General features: G+C 41.3%; 1 protein-coding gene across 3 annotated transcripts; it reads right to left on the bottom strand.

Annotated features, from left to right (window-relative positions):
* Positions 1-1,111: 1,111 nt before the first annotated feature.
* Positions 1,112-22,799, bottom strand: ldlra (low density lipoprotein receptor a). Of its 3 annotated transcripts, none has more exons than XM_060901662.1 (18): positions 22,576-22,799; positions 15,155-15,277; positions 14,904-15,026; positions 14,077-14,454; positions 13,816-13,938; positions 12,113-12,235; positions 11,912-12,031; positions 11,694-11,819; positions 11,420-11,591; positions 8,547-8,774; positions 8,335-8,453; positions 8,109-8,248; positions 6,056-6,197; positions 5,759-5,902; positions 5,395-5,613; positions 1,916-1,990; positions 1,645-1,805; positions 1,112-1,539 (listed from the first exon to the last, which is right to left on the bottom strand). In XM_060901662.1, exons 1-18 carry the CDS (start codon positions 22,631-22,633, stop codon positions 1,507-1,509), a joined length of 2,607 nt encoding a protein of 868 aa, XP_060757645.1. In that variant the 5' UTR covers positions 22,634-22,799; the 3' UTR covers positions 1,112-1,506. The 3 variants fall into 3 exon arrangements, with proteins under 3 accessions (XP_060757645.1, XP_060757646.1, XP_060757647.1); XM_060901663.1 differs by lacking the exon at positions 22,576-22,799 and adding an exon at positions 16,514-16,593; XM_060901664.1 differs by lacking the exons at positions 1,112-1,539; positions 1,645-1,805; positions 1,916-1,990 and adding an exon at positions 4,073-4,363.
* Between the last annotated feature and the right edge of the window lie 615 nt (positions 22,800-23,414).

The raw sequence follows: 23,414 nt of genomic DNA, 5'->3' as shown, positions 1-23,414 counted from the left end.
GCACCAACGTAAATACTAATTGACACACTACTATATGGCTGTATGACTTTTATCTCATCTCATTATCTCTAGCCGCTTTATCCTGTTCTACAGGGTTGCAGGCAAGCTGGAGCCTATCCCAGCTGACTACGGGCGAAAGGCGGGGTACACCCTGGACAAGTCGCCAGGTCATCACAGGGCTGACACATAGACACAGACAACTATTCACACTCACATTCACATTCAAAATGGCGATGAGAAGCAGCAGCTGTACAAACGCAAAGTCAGCCATTATTATTATTATTATTATTGTTGTTGTTGTTATTGTTGTTGCTGCTGCTTCTTCTTCCGTGTTGTTTTTGCTTCGATATTCGCACCAAGGTTTATGCAAACGTAGCGACGTAACTGACGTAAACCTTGGTGCCAGTTCTTTGTCAGTGGAAACAGAAAACCCGGTTCCAAACTAAGCACTGGTCCCAAACCAGCCCTGGAACTGCTTTGGTGGAAAAGGGGGATATGAGCACCTTTGGGATGAACTAGAACACGAACTGGAACACCAGGCTTCTTCGCTTAACATCAATGTCATGAATGCTCTTGTGGTTGAATGAACAAACCCCCACAGCCATGCTCCAAAATCTGGTGGAAAGCCTTCCCAGAAGAGTGGAGGTTATTATAACAGAAAATGGGGACTAAGTCTGCAACAGTATGTTTAAAAACCATATAAAAGTCATACAGGGCGGCACGGTGGTGTAGTGGTTAGCGCTGTCGCCTCACAGCAAGAAGGTCCGGGTTCGAGCCCCGTGGCCGGCGAGGGCCTTTCTGTGCGGAGTTTGCATGTTCTCCCCGTGTCCGCGTGGGTTTCCTCCGGGTGCTCCGGTTTCCCCCACAGTCCAAAGACATGCAGGTTAGGTTAACTGGTGACTCTAAATTGACCGTAGGTGTGAATGTGAGTGTGAATGGTTGTCTGTGTCTATGTGTCAGCCCTGTAATGACCTGGCGACTTGTCCAGGGTGTACCCCGCCTTTCGCCTGTAGTCAGCTGGGATAGGCTCCAGCTTGCCTGCAACCCTGTAGAACAGGATAAAGCGGCTAGAGATAATGAGATGAGATGAGATAAAAGTCATACAGCCATATAGTAGTGTGTCAATTAGTATTTACAATTCATTCAAATATATAAATCTCCACATACACAATATTTACAATTCTTCTTCAGTGAGAATACTCCATTTTAAAAATACTGCCGATTTGTCTTACATACGCACAGACCACATACACACTCTCTCTCCTTCTCTTGGAAAAGTTGCAATTACATGAAAGGTCAATGATTTTTGAAGTTTCTCTGTGTTTGCTCGAAGCCTGCATTGAATGAGCCTGGATGAGCCTGCCCCAGGAATTGCCTCTAAAAAAAGGTGATTCGGTGTCCGTGGACACAACAACAATCTCCAAACGTCCATTCACTGAGCTTGTTCCAGCTTGTTCCAGCAGCACCATCAGATTGTATAGTCAGTCTTAGCATATATGTTAAAGTTCATAGTTCATCATCAAGACAGACAACTTGCCTCTAGAGAAAAAAAATATATTAGACCAAATGAGAAACGAAAGAAGCTAGAGATGCTAATGCTTATGTTACACTGACAAATCACAATAAAAAGATTTTGGGCTGTACCGGTGGGTAGGAGTAGCCATCAGAGCTGTAGTTCCTACAGATGTGAACTTTATCCTCTGTGGTCTTCTGGTAGACTGGATTTTCAAAATGAATGGTGTTGGTATTTTTCAACTTCCACTGCCTCCACAGCAACATGCCACCAAATCCTAGGCATAACACCACTTTAAAAGAAGGACAAATATTACAAATAGTAAATTACACAAAGAACACTGCACATTTAATTCAGTCTTAATAATCTCTAATATATTATAACGTATTTAATCATACTGACCCAAGGGCAATGCAATGTAAAGAGCCAGCAATGTTGAAGATTCTTTTCTGACTGCAGCAACAGCACTGTGACTGTCTATTTAAAAAAAAAAAAAGTAACATGAGAGAAGTTCAGTCTGGCTTTGGTGCACATCAAAGTACTGAATCTGCTCTGCTGAAAGTGATCAGTGACCTCCTGCTGTCTGTTGATTTTGGATAATTAAACATTCTACTGCTCATTGACCTTGCTGCAGATTTTGATACTAGACAACATAATACATTTCTTTTCCATCTTTGCTCTACAGATATGACTGGTTTAGACCATGCCTGTCCAATAGAATACAGTTTGCTACTTTAGGAAAACATATATAATCCCCTGTCCTTGCCACTCAAGGTATACCCCAAGGCTCAGTTCTTAGTCCCATCCTTTTTATCATATACACATTGCATGTTGGAAAAACTATCCATAGCAGAGGCAGTGGCAGGAAGTTTTGGAGGGGGGGGGGGGGGGGGGCGCGCGATGTGTTGCGCACCAAAGGTGCACCAAATCTAGGGGGGTCCGGGGACATGCCCCCCCAGGAAATTTAGGAATTTTTAACCCTCTAAAACGCTATTTCCCGCATTTTGAGAGGCAAATTTTGGTGGAGTAAAGCTGTTTAATGTCTCTATTAGAGTACATTTCATCCATGTGTTTTTTTCTATATGAAACAGAACCAATGATACTACAACGTAATTACGTCTACTTAGTATCATTGAGAGGATAACACCCTCTTACCATGCGTTTGGTACTTTCTACTGTGTTTACATGTGAGTAAGTATGCATACAACGTTCAAATGTACCTTGCTTAATTGAAGGAACCAAAGTAGCGCGTTCTCTCGTCATTGAAAGATGAGAAGGCAGCAGCAATAGGGGTCAAGTCCATGGTGTCCATGATATCTTTATGTACATGTAGCAGTGTACAGTTGTTAAGTTGTTGTTCGGTCATCAAAGACCGAAGGTATGTCAACACCCTTTTCAAGATGGAGAAAGCTCTTTCAGATATTGCAGTTGTCGCCGGAATGAAGGGACGCAGCAGGATTTAATAAGGGAAAACAAAGGCGTGCAGTGGGCTGTTTATTCACACTACTCTCTCTTTTTATTCCTTGTAAATAGTCAAAGGACTCCCATCATAACTTGGGGGGGCGCACCCCCCCAACATAATTTTAGGGGGAGTGGTCGCGCCCCCCCAACCCCTCATCATTCAACCATTACAGGTACTGACAGAATGCATTTTTGTACTAAATGATACTATTATTAATCATCATCATCACAAACTCATAATGTGACGTTTATCTCTTTTGTGTTTCATCAACTGCATGCCTGTCCTTCACCATGTGGCGATGTACCAGTGACATGGGCCCTCAAATAAGCAAACAGTCCTTGCTGTGCCACTCTAGTGGTGTTGAACGGACAGTGTCCACCACAGACATTGCCACCGCATTTCAGCACCACTGGTGTTATGGACCAACAGTGCACATGTGGCCAGAGGGTGGGTCCTGCTGACACTGCTCGGCTGGAGTGCACTAACGATCTATCCTCCACAAGGTGCTGAGAGAGTATAAAAAGGTGATGCTGCAAGTAAGCTCACTCTCGCTACACAGACTGTTCTAATGCCTGAATCCTTTGCTTGCAGGCAGCAAGAATGAGAGCCCCCTATGCACTGTGGCCAGCAGGTCCCTCCAACACCCCAGAGACGCTCCAGCAAGCAAGAGCCAGCCAGACACCCAGCCTGCACTTCATGCCCTAGGGTCCTGTCCCTGCTCTGACACTCACATATCCACCGTAATCCAGAGGTGGACAGTAATGAAGTACATTTACTTGAGTACTGTACTTAAGTGCACTTTTTGAGTATCTGTACTTTACTAGAGTATTATTTTTTTTGGAAACTTATGACTTTAGGCGGCACGGTGGTGTAGTGGTTAGCGCTGTTGCCTCACAGCAAGAAGGTCCTGGGTTCGAGCCCCATGGCCGGCGAGGGCCTTTCTGTGTGGAGTTTGCATGTTCTCCCCGTGTCCGCGTGGGTTTCCTCCGGGTGCTCCGGTTTCCCCCACAGTCCAAAGACATGCAGGTTAGGTTAACTGGTGACTCTAAATTGACCGTAGGTGTGAATGTGAGTGTGAATGGTTGTCTGTGTCTATGTGTCGGCCCTGTGATGACCTGGCGACTTGTCCAGGGTGTACCCCGCCTTTCGCCCGTAGTCAGCTGGGATAGGCTCCAGCTTGCCTGCGACCCTCTAGAAGGATAAAGCGGCTAGAGATAATGAGATGAGACTTATGACTTTAACTTCACTACATTTGAGAGAAAAATATCGTACTTTTCACTCCACTACGTTTCTATCAAGGTCCTCGTTATTCGTTACTATGAAGCAGCTTTGAAAGTGGATGCTTTTTCTTTTCGTTTCTAAAACATGATAGACTTTCTCAGTGTCACCTGCGAAAAAAACAATCAGTAATCATTAGGGTCACGTCACGTCCACAGGCCGTATAAAATCAAGATCAATGATTTCTCAGCAGCATTATTTGAACACGATCAGTTGATGGCAGAATGGAAGGAGGCGGTTCTTCTGGGGAATGTACGCACTCGTGGCCATACCTAGAACCCATGTTTCAGTTTTCTGAAAGGATTAAAGATTCGTTTCGTTTTAAATGTTTGCTTTGTTTGCCTAAAACGAACCACATCACGGCCTACAAAAACTCGCTGTCCAACCTGCAGAAGCATATTGAGGGATGTAAACGTTTTATTCCAAGAGAGAGCTTGCAACAAAGTTGTCTGTGCTTTTAGAGCTAGCAATAACGTTGCAATAGCTATGCAGTCTGGTTAGTCAAATGACTTTCTGTGGATTTGCCCGCCAAGTTGCCGTAGCCTTGTCCACAGCTAACGTTAACACATAGCTAGTTAACTTGGACACTGTTAGTTAGCATGTAGAAACGGAGTTATGCTAACATGAATAACGTTAACTTATCTGAAGTCCTTTCAGAAATGTTTCAGCATAATCTTGCCAAATAAACTGAATGTAGAAATCTGTGTTTATCTGTGATTAAAGTTGTTTATTCTACCTGTTCTACAAGCTAGTCAGTAAACCCAGTCGGTTGCTTCAGAGGCATTAGGTTTTGTAAGCGTTGTGGCAATAATACAACAATGCGTTGACAGAAAATGTACTTTTAATACTTAAGTATTTTTAAAAGCAAGTATTTCGGTACTTTAACTTAAGTAAAAATTTGACTCCACAATTTTCACTTGTATTGGAGTAACATTTGACCAGTGGGATCTGTACCCTGACTTAAGTAATTAAGTTGGGTACTTTGTCCACCTCTGCCATAATCTCACTTTTGTAAGAAAAAGAAATAAAGAGCACTTTTTTGTGCACCATACCATTGCTTCCCGAGCCTGTTTCCAGCACCACCCTGTGAGAGCTTACAACCACAAAAGTAAAAAAGTGATTTTAAGAAATAATTTCTTACTTGTCTGTGTGGTGACTTCATAAGGAGTGTTGACTTTGGAGGTTTTGGCTCTGGAAGGTTCTTTGGGTTGTGTGGGTTGTGTCTCTGCAGTGGTGACAATTGGAGCTGAAGGTTTGGTGGTTCTTGGGGCAGACATTTTTGGTGTAGTATGTGAGGTTATATGAGGGCGGCCTGTGGTAGGAACTTTGGGCTGGACTGATGGTGGTGTTGTTGGAACAGCTGTCCAAGAGAAAAACTCAGAGTCATGAAATGTACTACACTGAAAATGACATTAAAATGTATTTAAATGACTGTTTAGCCCAAATATAATCTTTTTGTATCTTAAATACTCTCTCAAGACTTTTCTTCAAAACAATAATCTTACCAGGGACACATTTCCTCATATCTTTATCCAGCATCATGTTGTCAGGGCAAGCACATGTGTACTTGGGTGAGAAGACGCTGATCTGTGGTGCACCCAAGCACAGGAACTCACATCCACCATTGTTGAACTTGCACCAATTCACAGCTGGAAAAAGGCAACATTATCCAATATGAATGCTGAGCAAAACCACTAAAACAGGTGGACTAATTTCTACTACTTTTGTATAGTACTGTAACCCTGCACTGGATGATACAGAGATGTAAGGTTTGGTCATGTTGTATAAATGAGCTGACGCACCACTGGGCTGCTTCAGGTTGTGATACAGCACAATGTCCTCTGGAGATGTGAGATGTTCTGCCACTTTTGTTATGTCTCCCCCTGTCACACAGTTAGCACTCAGAATAGCGTTGTTGCTAACATCAGTCCAGAATACTCGCTCCTGAAGAGAACAAATGAAGTTATTGTGCCTATTAAGGTATTAAAATATGCTCTTAATACCTCCTTATTCCTTTGACACCACCACACCATTTTTTACAGTGTACAGAGTACAGTTTTAAAAACTGTTTATAACCTTGTGTTTTGATTATTACAGTTGAGTGCAAATATTTTAACACCCCAGGACAGAATAAAGAAGCCAGAGAAATGTAATATACAACAGGACATTTAGTTTAATAGGTTTCAGCTTTGAGAACCTCTCAGATCGAAAATTGCAAAATTTATTTTACAGAAACACAGCTGTAACTGCTTTGTTGCTTGTTTGTTTTATCAAATACCCAGTATAATCTATCTTTATTGTAGTTATAGAATTATTTAATTTGATTAAAGTAGTAATTTATTTAATTAAGATGAAGCAACTTAATCTTAAAACAGAGAAGAATGAGGGCACATAACAGATGATGAGAATGTGACAGGGACCAAAATAACTTTTTTCATATTAAGAAAGACTTTTTAAATAATAATATTTTTAATAAATCTCATCTCTCTAGCCGCTTTATCCTTCTACAGGGTCGCAGGCAAGCTGGAGCCTATCCCAGCTGACTATGGACGAGAGGCGGGGTACACCCTGGACAAGTCGCCAGGTCATCGCAGGGCTGACACAGACACAGACAACCATTCACACTCACATTCACACCTACGGTCAATTTAGAGTCACCAGTTAGCCTAACCTGCATGTCTTTGGACTGTGGGGGAAACCGGAGGAAACCCACGCAGACACGAGGAGAACATGCAAACTCCACACAGAAAGGCCCTCGCCAGCCGCTGGGCTCGAACCCAGGACCTTCTTGCTGTGAGGTGACAGCGCTAACCACTACATCAGCATGGTCAGGAGATGTTAAAAGTCCTTATTTGTAACTCCATACATTTTGCATTCCTTTGAAATACTAATTACCTCTTCTGAGTGACCAACGATTTAAAAATTAAATACTGTCTGATGGACATAAATTGCTGTTTCATTGATTGGCTCACATTTCTAGCTTGGTCATAGAATTATTATCTCTAGTGGTCAAAATGGGAATTCCAACTCGGGCTAACAGAGGCCCATTGGGGCAGGAATGGTGCTGTCCCATGTATGAGTGGCAGAGAGGGCGTTAAAAGGATTGACAGGATGGGGTTATTTTAAAAATATTCCACATGGGCCAAGATCTTATTTTTAATAGCAAATAATCAGAATTAAATCAAACACATTCCTGAAGTGCAAATGTACGTTCAAACAGGGTGTCTAACATAACATGTCTCTTGGTGAGTCATTGCTGAATTTTTTGGGCTACTTTCAAGTCTTTTGTGTGGATTTTTAGATGTATTGTGCTGTAAATATAGCTGAAACCCTGGATAATGATATTAGCCCGATGATGTTAGTCTTGCACATGGCAAACACACCTGCTGTAATAAAAACTGCTGAACAAAGGTATATCTAAATCAAAATGAGCTTCTTGGCAGCATACTGGGTGATTATATGTTGTCAACTTTCAACTGTTTACTATGGTGTAGCTTATAGTGCAAGTCAAGTGTGATAGCCTCCTCACTTAATTTTGTTTATTTCCATAGAATTATTATCTCTTGTGGCCATAGCCTAATGGAAGCCATGGCCCAATGGTTAGAGAAGCAGCTTTGGGATCAAAAGGTCACTGGTTTGATTCCCTGGACCAGCAGGAATGGCTGAAGTGCCCTTGAGCAAGGCACCTAACCCCCAACTGCTCCCCAATTTGCTCTGGGTATGTTGTATGTTGCTCTGGATAAGAGCAATGCTATTAAAGTAAATTAATATTTGAGGCTATGCCATTATTAATGTTATCTAAAACTCAATTAAACTAAATATTCTTAAACTAGATCTTCTTAAAGGCAAAATCACCTCAAACAGTGTGACACTCAGTGGATGTCTCAGTCTGCCCTGGTCTATAATTAGTGTACGACGGCTACCTCCCTGCACATCAATACTGGCGAGGGTATGCAGTTTAGAGTCGACCCAGTACAGACGCTGATTCAACAAATCTGAACACAAGGGAAGGAAAAGAAACAGGTCAAATACACTGACCAAATCATCCATGCCCATGACTATGTGAGGAAAAAGTTCTTACCAAGAGTTATCCCATTGGGCCAGACAATGTTATCAGACACCAAAGTGCTGCGATCAACTCCATTCAGTCCGCCCCTCTCAATTTTAGCAGGTGTACCCCAGTCAGTCCAATACACAAAACTAGGCAGTATAACAAATTTAGACACACAAGGTTAGAGTAAGCCAGCATAGTAAAGTGAAACTTTAAGCTTCAAATTTCAAGAGAAGACTCACTTTTTAATTGGGTCAACCACAATAGCTCTTGGCTTGATCAGGTTTTTTCCAAAGAGCGTCTTGCGCTTCTTTCCATCTGCTGTGGCTACAGAGATGGTACCACGTACACTATCTGTCCAGTAGATATTACCATGGATCCAGTCCACTGCAATCCCCTCAGGTGCATCCAAGCCAGAGTCAATCACAGTGCTATGCTGAGAGGAGTCTAATGCTGCATCCATGGGGGCTCTAGAAAATACAAAGCAGTCTATACATAATTGGGCAAATCTTGTGTTGCTTTGTCTCTCTGTAACTCCAGCACATTTCATTTGTAACAAAACAGTAACTATGAGGTTAAAATGCAGAATGTCAGCTTTGATTTATGGAGCTTTGCTTGACATAAACATACAGTCAAGGGCAAAAGTTCGTATAGCCCACATTTTTGAAAAGGAAAAGGAATATCTAAGCCATGGCCTAATGATTAAAGAAGCAGTTTTGGGACTAAAAGGTTACCAGTTCAATTCCCTGGACCAGTAGGAATGGCTGTAGTGCCCTTCAGCAAGGCACTTAACCCCCAACTGCTCCCCAATTTGCTCTGAGTATGCCATATGTTGCTCTGGATAAGAGTGTCTGCTAAATGCCTGTAATATAATCTATAAATGGATGTGCATACACTCTGCAGCAAGATATCAATCCAATATTTACAGTGGTGCTTGAAAGTTTGTGAACCCTTTAGAATTTTCTATATTTCTGCATAAGTATGACCGAAAACATCATCAGATTTTCACACAAGTCCTAAAAGTAGATAAAGAGAACCCAGTTAAACAAGTGAGACAAAAATATGATACATGGTCATTTATTTGTTGAGGAAATGTGAGTGGCAAAAGTATGTGAACCTTTGCTTTGAGTATCTGGTGTGACCCCCTTGTGCAGCAATAACTGCAACTAAACATTTCTGGGAACTGTTGATCAGTCCTGCACACCGGCTTGGAGGAATTTTAGCTCATTCCTCCGTACAGAACAGCTTCAACTCTGGGATATTGGTGGGTTTCCTCACATGAACTGCTCGCTTCAGGTCCTTCCACAACATTTCGATTGGATTAAGGTCAGGACTTTGACTTGGCCATTCCAAAACATTAACTTTATTCTTCTTTAACCATTCTTTGGTAGAACGACTTGTGTGCTTAGGGTCGTTGTCTTGCTGCATGACCCACCTTCTCTTGAGATTCAGTTCATGGCCAGATATTCTGACGTTTCCCTTGAGAATTCGCTGGTATAATTCAGAATTCATTGTTCCATCAATGATGGAAAGCCATCCTGGCCCAGATGCAGCAAAACAGGTCCAAACCATGATACTACCACCATCATGTTTCACAGAAGGGATAAGGTTCTTATGCTGGAATGCAGTGTTTTCCTTTCTCCAAACATAACGCTTCTCATTTAAACCAAAAAGTTCTATTTTGGTCTCATCTGTCCACAAAACATTTTTCCAATAGCCTTCTGGCTTGTCCACGTGATCTTTAGCAAACTGCAGACAAGCAGCAATGTTCTTTTTGGAGAGCAGTGGCTTGCTCCTTGCAACCCTGCCAGGCACACCATTGTTGTTCAGTGTTTTCTTGATGGTGGACTCATGAACATTCACAGTGGCTAATGTTAGAGAGGCCTTCAGTTGCTTAGAAGTTACCCTGGGGTCCTTTGTGACCTCGCTGACTATTACACGCCTTGCTCTTGGAGTGATCTTTGTTGGTCGACCACTCCTGGGGAGGGGAACAATGGTCTTGAATTTCCTCCATTTGTACACAATCTGTCTGACTGTGGATTGGTGGAGTCCAAACTCTTTAGAGATGGTTTTGTAACCTTTTCCAGCCTGATGAGCATCAACAACGCTTTTTCTGAGCTCCTCAGAAATCTCCTTTGTTCGTGCCATGATACACTTCCACAAACATGTGTTGTGAAGATCAGACTTTGATAGATCCCTGTTCTTTAAATAAAACAGGGTGCCCACTCACACCTGATTGTCATCCCATTGATTGAAAACACCTGACTCTAATTTCACCTTCAAATTAACTGCTAATCCTAGAGGTTCACATACTTTTGCCAATCACAGGTATGTAATCTTGGATCATTTTCCTCAATAAATAAATGACCAAGTATAATATTTTTGTCTCATTTAACTGGGTTTAACTTGTTTAACTGGGTTCTCTTTATCTACTTTTAGGACTTGTGTGAAAATCTGTTTTAGGTCATATTTATGCAGAATTATAGAAAATTCTAAAGGGTTCACAAACTTTCAAGCACCACTATATGGCAAAATAAACAGAAAAAAGAGGTTTGAAAAGAACCAAAGCAAGATATCAGGTTTTGCCACCACCCCTCTGTGTCTCTGAATAAAGCAGTGTATGACAAGAAGTGAAGGCAAATACAGTCGTGATCAATCTATCTGGTAGACTTAAAACAGAAATATCAGAAAGAATTGGTCACAGATAGTAAAACTCAGAAGATCCAAAGAGCCAAATGGTGGGTATACATATCAGATAAAGGGGAAAAGGGGAATGCAAACATGTAACCTTTATCACTTTATTTTTATTTTTCGACTATATACAATTGCATACACATGATGTTTTTGTTACTTGACCATTATTTATGCATGACAGTGATAAATCATCTGCAAAATGTAACACACTTAATAACTAAACAAAAATTTGGTCTTCATTCTATCTGTCAATTTGAAAATTTGTGATTTTTTTCTTCAAATTGAACTTCATTCTGTCTTTATGGGTGTGTAAACATTTGCACTTTTACTTTCTTAAAAAAAAACCCTTTCTCCTACTTGATCAGTCGAAAGAAGATCAAAGATTTGCGTCAACAGATCCCTCAATTTATTAGATTATTACCTATAAATCTTCTTGAGAGACAGATCAGACCAGAAGATCTCCTTGTTGGCGATGTTCATGTCCAATGCAACAATGTGTTTCTGACGGGCGATGACTTGCTTGTACTCGCTCTTATCCAGTGTCATCTTCCTCACCTCATGGTGGTTAGTGAAGAATAGATAGGCTACAGTTCCTGAAAAAGATAGAGAAAGCCATCTTAGAACAAGACTTGGTCAAACAACAAAACAGGCTGAAATGAGTGATATACAGTGCAGCCTAGAGCTCAAACACATACCAGTTGCTTTGCAGGCTTTGGTTGCTGGATCTACTTGGTAACCTTCAGCACACTCACACTTGTAGCTGCCCACCTGATTCACACAGATTTGACTGCATGTGTCCCCATTGGCACACTCATCGATATCTGTATGGTGAAAAAGTGGGACAAAGGTTAGAGCCTAATATTCACATGTGGGTTGTTTGAACAGAGCAATTTCCAAATCTTCACTGTCTTACCTTCACAGCGTTTCTTCTCTACCAAGAGGAATCCAGTGGGGCACAAGCACTCGTAGCCAATCTTTAGGTCATTACAGATATGAGAACAGCCACCGTTGTTGTACAGACACTCATTAGAATCTGTCAGGATGAAAGACATCGTTACCAAAACCCACCCATAAAAAAATTCAGGTGTGAATTTATTAGAGAATTATTACTCACCACACTCACGCAGTGGCTCATCAGACCAATCCCTACAATCACGCTGCTTGTTGCAAACTTTGTCCATGCTGATGCATTCACCGCTGCGACACTGAAACCTGGATGGTGCGTCACAATGGGTTGCTGAAAAAAGTCATCATGGTAAATCCATCTAAACACACTGTACTCATATTGCAGCTATAGATTTGGAGCTTTTTTCCTGAAATACAACCCCAATTCCAAAAAAGTTGGGGCGCTGTGTATCAAACGTAAATAAAAAACAGAATATGATGATTTGCAAATCTTGGAAACCCTATATTTCATTGAAAATAGTACAGTACAAAGACAACATATCAAATGTTGAAACTGAGAAATTTTATTGTTTTTTGAAAAATATATGTGCATTTTGAATTTGATGTCAGCAACACGAAAAGTTGGAACGGGGCAACAAAAGACTGAAAAAGTTGTGTAATGCTAAAAAAAAACTAATTTGGTTAATTGGCAACAGGTCAGTAACAGGATTGAGTATAAAAAGAGCATCCCACAGAGGCTGAGTCTCTCAGAAGTAAAGATGGGGAGGGGTTTACCGCTCTGTAAAAGACAAACAGTGGGCAAACAGTGCAACAATTTAAGAATAACATTCCTCAATGTAAAATTGCAAAGAATTTGGGGATCATATCATCTATGGTACATATCATTAAAAGATTCAGAGAATCTGGAGAAATCTCTGTATGCAAGAGACAAGGCTGAAAACTGACACTGGATGTCTGTGATCTTCAGGTCCTCAGGCGACACTGCATTAAAAGCAGACACGTGTCTGTTGTGGAAATCACTGTATGGGTTCAGGAACACTTCAGAAAACCATCGTCTGTGAAAACAGTTCATCACTGCATCCACAAATGCAAGTTAAAACCAGATATAAACAATATCCAGAAACACCGCCACCTTCTCTGGGCCTGAGCTCTTTTACTATGGACTTAGGGGAAGTGGAAAATTGTCCCAAGGTCTGATGAATCAAAAGTAGAAATTCTTTTTAGAATTTATGGACACCACGTCCTCCAGGATAAAGAGTCGAGGGACCATCCGGCATTGATGCTAAATGATGTATACATGTTTCAGAGCAATATGCTGCCATCCAGACAAAACCTTTTTCAGGGAAGGCCTTCCTTCTTTCAGCAAGACAATCCCAAATCACTTTCTGCACATATTAAAACTGCATAGCTCCATAGTAAAAGAGTCCGGGCGCTAAACTGGCCTGCCTGCAGTCCGGACTTGTCTCCTATTTAAAACATTTGGTGCATTACGAAGTGCAAAATACAACAAAGGAGACCCCAAACTCTTGAGCAACTGAAATTGTATGTCAAGCAAGAATGGGACAACATTTCTCTTTCAAAACTACAGCAATTGGTCTCCTCAGTTCCCAAATGTTTACAGAGTGTTGTTAAAAGTAGAGGTGATGCAACACAGTGCTAAACATACCCCTGTCCCAACTTTTTTGAAACATGTTGCTGACATCAAATTCAAAATGAGTATCTATTTTTCAAAAAACAATAAAATTTCTCAATTTCAACATTTGATATATTGTCTTAGTACTGTTTTCAATTAAATGTAGGGTTACCATGATTTGCAAATTATCGCATTCTGTTTTTATCTACAGTTTACACAGTGTCCCAACTTTTTTGGAACTGGGGTTGTCGAACAATTTTCTGAGAGTTAAGACTTACCATTGACACAGCCCAGTTCATCACTCATATCCGGGCAGTCATACACCTGGTTACACTGGCGACTCCCATGGATACATGATCCATCACCACAGCGGAACTCATCTGGCCGGCATGTGGATACAGCTGTTCGAATACAAATCATTCAAATTACTGTACTTAAAAAAACTTTCATGTACAGGTGTTAACATCCACAACACTGAAGTTAATGATGTACCTTTTCCAACTGTTATTTGGCAGGACAAAAAAAGGTTTTTGACTTACCACAATCCTTCTCATCTGATTCATCTTGGCAGTCAGGCTCTCCATCACATCTCCAGATATTTGGAATACATTCTCCAATGCCACAATGGAACTCCCTACTGGAGCAGGGCCTGCTGGGAGATGGAGAAGGTAGGTGGCCGCAGTTCTGAGGCCACTCATCTGAACCGTCTGAACAATCAGAATCTCCATCACAAGCCCACAGGCGTGGCAGGCACACCGAGTTGTTGCAGCGAAAAGCATTTGAGCTACATGTAGTGGCCTGACAGTTTAATTCATCACTGCCATCATCACAGTCAGCATCTTCATCACAGACAAAAGCCCGAGACACACACTGACCATTGCTGCAGCGGAATTCACCATCCAGACACTGTCTGGGACCTGTGAAGAACAGAATAAAGCTGTTTTCCATCCATTTTGGCATATCACTACAGTGACGTGGCCGCTCTGATGGCTTCAGCCATCAAAGTGTCTAGGGAACATTACAGTAGTGGTTTTCCATTGTCTTCTACTGGATTATTATAGAGGTTTTCTCCTCTCAACCATTCACACTCACACCTATGGACAATTTAGAGCCACCAATTAGCCAAACCTGTATGTCTTTGGACTGTGGGGGAAAACAGAGCACCCGGAGGAAACCCGGGCAGACAGGGAGAACATGCAAATTCCTCACAGAAAGGCCCCTGTCGGCCGCTGGGCTCGAACCCAGAACCTTCTTTTTGTGAGGCGACAGTGCTAACCGCTACACCACCGTGCCACCCCAAGTTGTTTTAGACATATTTATTCAATCACAATGTTATTATTATAGGTTAACATAAAACATTACTCACTGCAGCCAGCTTCATCAGCTCCGTTCTCACAGTCTGCCTTGCCGTCACATTTCCAGCTGTGAGGCACGCACTGGTTTAACCGTCCACCACAGCGAAACTCAGTGGGCTTGCATGTGTTTGCCACTGAGAGCAATGAACAGAATGTAAGATTAGCATTAACACAAATGTCTCTTGTATCCTATACTTACCAAACTTTGTTGCTCTGACAAACTACAAATTCATGAGTATCTGCATGTTGATGAGATACTCACTGCAGGAAGCAGGGAGCTCATCAGTGCCATCACCACAGTCATCTGTATCATCACATATCCATCTCATCGTAATACACTTCCCATTACCACACTGGAAATTCCTGGAGCCACATGGTCCAACCGCTGCAAAATAAGAAGGTATTTAATACTATTTTTCAATTTGGTTTCATCTAGCCATTATCTGTAGCTGCTTATCCTGTTCTACAGGGTCACAGGCAAGCTGGAGCCTATCCCAGCTGACTATGGGCGAGAGGCAGGGTACACCCTGGGCAAATTGCCAGGCTAACACAGAGACAAACAACCATTCATACTCACGGTCAATTTAGAGCCACCGATTAACCTAACCTGCATGTCTTTGGGGGAAACCGGAGCACCCAGAGAAAACCCACACAGACATGGGGAGAACATGCAAACTCCACACAGAAAGGCCCTCACCAGCCACTGGGCTCAAACCCAGGGCCTTCTTGTTGTGAGGCGACAGTGCTAACCACTACCATGCCACCCCAATTTGGTTTCAATTTATGCTTTATTTTTTAACAACAGACATTGTCACAAAGCAAGTTTAAACAAATCCAGATGTAGGTTTTGATCTCTACTGAGAAAGCCAGAGGTGACAGGAGCAAAGAGAAGCTCACTGAGATGACATGAGGGAGAAACCTAGAGAGGAATCAGACTCAAAAGGGAACGCATCCTCTTTTAGGTGATACTGGATAGTGGGATTAAAAAAAATCAGTACTCTTCCACAATTATATACTATAAAATCAAACAGATGAGCACACTGTGTTCAAACATTTCCTAAGGTCAGGAGAAAGCCAGATTTCATTAGCTTTTAGCATACATCTAGCAAATATTATGATCCATTGGTATCATTCACACCCCCCTTGACTGGTTTAAATCTTATCTCTCCTGCCGCACTCAGTTCATTCAGCTTAAATCTTTCACATCCCACTCTTCCCCTGTCACTTCAGGTGTGCCCCAGGGCTCTGTCCTGGGGCCCCTCCTTTTCATCATTTATCTCCTTCCCCTTGGCAACATCTTCCATAAATATAACATCAGTTTTCACTGCTATGCGGATGACGCCCAGCTCTACCTCTCCAGTAAACCCACTTCTAACCTCCCACCCTCCTCCCTTACTGACTGCCTAGCAGAAATAAAAACCTGGTTCTCCTCCAACTTCCTCAAACTAAACAGTGACAAAACTGAGGTTCTCCTCACTGGCACCAAATCGTCACTATCCAAAATTGACAGTTTCTCTCTTTATATTGACAATTGCTCCCCCTCCCCCTCCCCACAGGTTAAGAGTCTGGGTGTCATCCTTGACAGCACTCTTTCCTTCCAATCCCACATTAATAACATTACCCGGTCTGCGTATTTCCATTTACGCAATATCAACCGTCTCCGCCCCTCCCTTACTCCCCATGCCACTGCTATTCTTGTCCACAGCCTCGTCACTTCTCGTCTGGATTACTGCAACTCCCTCCTCTCTGGTCTCCCTCACAAATCTGTCCATAAGATCCAAGTGGTCCAGAATTCAGCTGCCCGCATCATCACCAGAACCCCCTCCATCCACCACATCACGCCCATCCTGCAGCAGATCCACTGGCTCCCAGTCAAGTTTCGAATTGAATTCAAAACCCTTCTGTTAATTTTCAAGGCCATCCACAACCTCGCTCCCCCATATCTGTCCGATCTCCTCCACGTTGCCACTCCCTCTCGTTCCTTCAGATCTTCTTCTTCCATCCACTTGACTGTCCCCTCCGCTCGTCTCACCACCATGGGGAGCAGAGCTTTCAGCCGCTCTGCTCCCCGGCTTTGGAATTCATTACCTCCCAAACTAAGAAATATCAACTCCCTTCCACATTTCAAATCCTCACTCAAAACACACCTGTTCAAACTTGCTTTTCAACTTTAATCACTGCACTGTCAAATTTTTAATTTTGAATTGTAACTTGTTTTAATGGTTTTTCTTTTTGTAATTTTAATATGCATTTTATGGTTTGTCTTTCATTTTTGTACGGTGTCCTTGGGTGCTAGAAAGGCGCCTTTAAATAAAATGCATTATTATTATTATTATTATTAAATATTTGTTCGTAGACAAGCAAAGAAGCAAACGCACAAATAAATAAACATTTATTTATTTATTTATTTATTTATGTAGATTGACTAAAATCTAACAGACACAAGCAACTGTTAAGTCCACGACTTTAGAAAACCAGTGTTGCATGATTATGACACACCTATTGTATTTCATGCGTGTCTGTGTGGCTGGAGTCATCAAACCAGTTGCAATTTGTAGTTGTAAAGATTTAGAATCAAGAGCTGGTTAAACTAGCTTAAGTACAACTGGTTTGAAGTGTTTGTTAGATCATGTTTCCTGAGTGTCAGTGTTGTTCATGCAACCAGAAAGAAGAACTGGGGTTTAATCCCAACCAGGAAAGTTTTAAAAAGTGGGAGTTTGTATACATTATGCCTGATCAATAGCTCTACTACCGACTAGTGGCCTAGTGGTAGCGTGTCCACCTCTCGATCGGGAGATCGTGAGTTCTATTCACGGTCAGGTCATACCAAAGGCCATCATAAAAATGGTACCCACTACCATCTGGCAAGGCATGCTGCAATACAGATGTGCATGGGGAGTTAAACTCTCGTGGTTACCAGAGGACTAGCCCCCCACTGTAACCCTAGCTATGTAATAGGCGAGAGGCCGAGGGCTACGGAAACGGAGATCAGCGCCGCCTGATGCGCCACCATCAGAGTTGGGCCTGGTTAGTACTTGAGTGGGAGACTGCCTAGGAATACCAGGTACTGAGGCGTGGGAAGGACTTTAACTTTTTTAACTTTTAATAGCTCTACTAGTAAACACTGAAATATGTTCAATTATTTTCCGAGAGTCAAGGTGGTGCATTAGATTAGTGGTGCCATCTCACAGCTCCATGGTCCCAGAGTCAACGCTAAAATCGAGTTACTGCCATTCTGCTTATGTTCCCATGTTTATTTTGCCCCACTATAATTTCCCCATGTTTTCCCTGTGGGTTTTCTCCACATTCTCTCGTTTCCTGCCATTGTCCAAAAATAGGATTGGCTATACTAAATTGCCCCGAGGTATCATTACTCTCAGATCTACTCCAATGACCTCAGCAGCATGGGGGTACAGTGGTTAGTACTATTGCCTCACAGCAAGAAGGTTTTGAGTTCAAACCTCATGGCTAATGGGGGCCTTCCTGTGTGGAGCTTGCAGTGGGTTTCCTCCCACTTCAAGACATGAAGATCAGGTGAAAATGGTTGAATTTGTTGTCTGTAATGTAACATGCATGCTGCTCTACAATGGACTAGCATCCCATTCAGAGTGTACTCTTAGACTTCACACCCTGTGTTCTGAGGACACGGTCTGGATTACCAAAAATGATCCTTCATCTATTACTGCCATTAGCAATTAAAATAAATAAATAAATAAATAAATAAATAAATAAAGCATTTATTTTTGTATTTACATTTTTATTTAATTATTTTAAAGTATATAATTTTTTATATTTAGTATAATCTAATGTTTATCATGAATGATAGACAATTCAAAAGCTAATTTTGTAAAATCCTTGTATTTTTGCACTCAGGGGGCGGGGGAATATAAACTCATGTAAATGTCCATACTTTAATTTGTAAGGGAAAAGCTCCTAAAGTGTACTGATATAAAGCTCTTCTTGGGCAATAGCGATGGTTTGAAGCATAGCCGACAAAAAATATGAAGCTGAATGACACTGTCATTACTCTCAGATCTACTTTAATGATCTCAGTCTACAACGTGACATTTCTTCCCAATCTCCAATTTTTAACTAAGCTTAGTTAGTTATGCATAGTCCTGCATCCATCCATCCATCCTGTCAGTGGATGGATGACGCTTTGGGAATTTCCTTTTAGTTCCACTGCCCATTTGGCAACAGGGTCACCTGTTTGTGACATGACCAGAAGGGGAGGAACATAACAGATCACACCATTCTTTGAGATTTTGTGATGGTGAAATCAGTTCAAGTTGGGGGTTGTGTAATGGGCGGGACTTAATGACAGAGAGGCATGGCTAGGTGGTATGATTTTTGAGGTGTACTGTTCTCATTTGGAAGGGGCGTGTCCTGAGTGGCCACCCCAACAGTATTGACCCACCCAGTCTAGAATAGTAGACGGATATAATATGAGTGAAAAATTATATTAAAACTACTGATAATATAATATAATATAATATAATATAATATAATATAATATAATATAATATAATATAATATAATATAATATAATATGGGGAATAATTTCTGAAAGTAGATAGGAAATGTTCCTTTGAGTGTTTATTTTTTTTAATCACTCCATCTGTAGAGGAGTCAGCAGTGTAGAGCTATATGTCTATATGTTCATGGAGAAATTCAAGTCTTAAGGAGGCAGGGCACAATTAAATGCATTACTGCCATTTTTGAAGTATTTGAGAATATTTATAATAGCATTACATAAAATTTTCATCTGTACCGACAAAGACTGTTATTAAAATGAAAATATAATGTAATGCATATCAGTATCCATCAATGGCCCACTGCCATGATGAGTATGACTAAAGGCAATTAATGTGATCATACTTGTAGTACTCAAGTCCAGGACTTGGACTCGAGTCCGACTCATGCCCTAATTTTAAGGACTCATGACTTGACTTGGACTTGAGCACTGATGACTCGGTCTTGGACTCGGACTCGTAAATTGGAGACCAGGACTCGGATTTTTTCTTTATTTTTTGTAATATGCCATAATAATTGGCCACAAGATATTTATATCTACATTAAGTTTTGTATTAATTTCATACAAGCGTGTCACACCTGCGTGCCTTGGTGCGTGCATCAGATAGACTCTCGGGTGCGTTCCGGACAGCGCGCACGCCAAGCAGACTCTCGCACGCGCACCGTAAACGACTCGCACCTGCTTAGGATTAAGACGCAATCAGCGCGCCGATATAAAAACAGTGAAAACACACTTACTTTGCGAAATATTGAGTTGCGTTGCTGATACATTACCAAGCCTTATTTCCTTGTTTGGTTTCCTGATCTCCTGTTTCTCGCCTTTGATTCTGCCGAGTCTATGATCGCCTGTTTGTGCCTCACTCGACCTATTGCCCGTTTCACTGTTTTACGATTTTGCCTGCCGTTCTGGATTGTTTACCTGTCTTCACTTGTATTAATAAACTCACCTTCTGCACTTACATCCGTCTCCCAACCATCCCTGACAGAATACTTCACACTCCCTGACAAAGAGAAGCACATTCCCCTGTTCATATGTAATGTGCAGGAGCAAACTAATGTTAATGGCACTAAAACAGCCACCGTCAAATGGTGCAGTTGAGTCTTGTGCTCGGATTCGACTCGAATTTTTTTTAATGACTTGGACTTAAACACTGGAGACTCGAGACTGGACTCGGACTTGAGGTTTACTGACTCGACTACAACACTGAATGTGATTAAAGATTAAAGGTGTCATTCCACGACAAACCGTTTAATACTTGCTCTTTTTGAAATACCATAGGTCACTCCGAGTTGCATATGCATGCTGCATGTGAAAATGTTCTTCTACCCCCATTCCCTGTATTAGCCTATGAATGAAAATAGACAGAAAAACGAGTGAATCAGAAAAAGCCCTACAAACTTACATCACTTCGAAAATTAGTAGTCATGGCCTCGCCCATAACCCACTGGAGGGAGCGTCACAGTGCTGTTAGCCAATCAGAAGTTATATATTTACATGTCATGAATATTCATGAGTAAGAGCTGAAATCCTGTCATTCTCTCCCCACCCACTCCTCCACCAAACTAGAACAGCCTGAAACAGGAGCGCCACAGCATTTTTTTCACCAAAACCGGCTCACAGGGCATTCATTCATACTAGAGACCACCGCACAATTAATGAAAAAACGATGCAATGACACCTTTAAACTATTACAGTTCAGGAAAAAATCTATTTACTGAAAACTGGTGGTTTACATACAGGCATCTTCAAGCTGTGCAAAAAATAGATATTTAAATCAAAGGTAATCTAAATCCTTAGAAAGGCACAATTTTTGCTCAAAAAAAAAAGCCTACAATACTGGATGCCACAAGGCAGAAAGGGTCAACATTTTTCACCGAAACACAAGTCAACACTGTAATAACGTACACTACCGTTCAAAAGTTTGGGGTCACCCAGACAATTTTGTGTTTTCCATGAAAAGTCACACTTTTATTTACCACCATAAGTTGTAAAATGAATAGAAAATATAGTCAAGACATCTTTCTGGCCATTTTGAGCATTTAATCGACCCCACAAATGCTCCAGAAACTCAATCTGCTCAAAGGAAGGTCAGTTTTATAGCTTCTCTAAAGAGCTCAACTGTTTTCAGCTGTGCTAACATGATTGTACAAGGGTTTTCTAATCATCCATTAGCCTTCTGAGGCAATGAGCAAACACATTGTACCATTAGAACACTGGAGTGAGAGTTGCTGGAAATGGGCCTCTATACACCTATGGAGATATTGCACCAAAAACCAGACATTTAGTAGTTTAAAGTGATCTTCATTGAAAAGAACAGTGCTTTTCTTTCAAAAATAAGGACATTTCAAAGTGACCCCAAACTTTTGAACGGTAGTGTAACACACACTGTCCAGTGACATGTGGAGCAGCACAGTAAGAGCAAAGCAGTGGGAAACTAAACAGTGTTCTTCTCAGCCACTGTGATCTGGAGACCCCACAGGAAAAAAGCCCTTCTGTTGTGGACCATACATCAGAAACAAGTAGGACGGTCGTTCCTAAAACGTTCCATGGATTTTCAGAAACATAATACAGAGGGAATTCCTGGAAAAGTGGTACGGGGCGAACACACTATAGAGTGCTGCTCTTTAGGCCGCCTCTAAAGGCACAGCCCAGATACACAGAACTCCAGCTCCTGGAAGTGAACAAAGGGTTGGGGATTGGGTTGAATGTGTGGGCAGATCATACTCTGTAGAGTTTTCAGAATGATTTCCTTTCACACCGATGGGATTTTCAGCACCTCACATTTTTATTTGATATCATCTGTCATTAGCAGTTTGTCACAGAAGAACTGTTTATTGAACAGACATGCGCAGTCACAGTCAGTATTCTGTACGCTATAAATGGCGCATGCGCGTTGGTGTGTGATGCAACACTAAACCTGTTACACAAGATATTAACCTGCACATGAGCTCTTGCCCAGGATGACCACAACCTGGCACTGTGGTACAAACTGATTACTTATTGGCCTGGAGATAACTTACATTTCAGAGAAACAAAGATTTAAAGAAGAACTTTTTTTTTTTTTTAGTAAAAAGCATATATTATAGAATGTAGAATATATAATTATATTATAAATGTTGCTTACACTAACAATAAACTAATAGTCTTACCTGTTTGAACTGGGCACGTTAAATATATCATGAAGAACAAAATGAAAGCCTTTTCCATAGTTTCCTAATGAAGTGTCAGCAGCAGCAGCTCCACGTTATGTTTACAGGAGTCTAATTATTAAAATTATTTTGCAGATCTATGTTCTGGGGTTTTAATTTTTTAAGTACTCTTTGCAATTATTATTATTATTACTACGAATAAACAGAATGCACTTTGACTCGCCAGTGCCGGTACGAGATTTTGTGATGGTGAAACCAGTTAAATTTTGGGGTTGTGGAATGGGCGGGGCTTAATCACAGAGAGGCGGGGCTGGGTGGTGTGATTTTTGAGGTGTACTGTTTTCATTTGGAAGGGGCGTGTCCTGAGCGGCCACCCCAACGGTGTAGACCCGCCCAGTCTAGAATAGCAGACTGATATGAGTGAAGGATTATTTAAATACTACTGATAATATAATATAATATAATATATGAGGGGGAAAAAATCATGTTTTAAAAGTAAATAAAATAAAATGCATCTATTTAGAAAAAGTTAAACAGTGATATATTCATTGACTGTAAAATTATCTGTAGATGTTTTCATCTGTTCATGTGCATGAATGACACTGATAGCATTTCCATACAATAAAGAACCTTTTTTTTTCTTTTCTATTTTAGCACGGCAGTATTTTTAGTCAGATAAGGCACGTAGTGGCATCAAAGCATTGCGGCCTTGACAAGTAAGGAGTGTGCAAATCAGACGAGCAAAGGTAACCAGAAGTGCACAGTCACAAACATAATAAGGCACCAGCATCACATATTGCGTCATGCTGTCTATTGCGGTTGTATGCAGGCTTTTTTAG

This window comes from Neoarius graeffei, chromosome 20 (genome assembly GCF_027579695.1).
Source record: "Neoarius graeffei isolate fNeoGra1 chromosome 20, fNeoGra1.pri, whole genome shotgun sequence".
NCBI classification, from domain to species: Eukaryota; Metazoa; Chordata; class Actinopteri; order Siluriformes; family Ariidae; genus Neoarius; species Neoarius graeffei.
This window is presented reverse-complemented; position numbering and strand designations above follow the sequence as displayed.

Coding starts and splice junctions, on each gene's coding strand:
- ldlra (XM_060901662.1), bottom strand. CDS start 22,633: ATGGAAAAGGCTTTCATTTTGTTCTTCATGATATATTTAACGTGCCCA. Junction 15,027..15,154: donor TGAGCTCCCTGCTTCCTGCA/GTGAGTATCTCA, acceptor CATTGCTCTCAG/TGGCAAACACATGCAAGCCC. Junction 8,249..8,334: donor GCCCAATGGGATAACTCTTG/GTAAGAACTTTT, acceptor CCTTGTGTTCAG/ATTTGTTGAATCAGCGTCTG.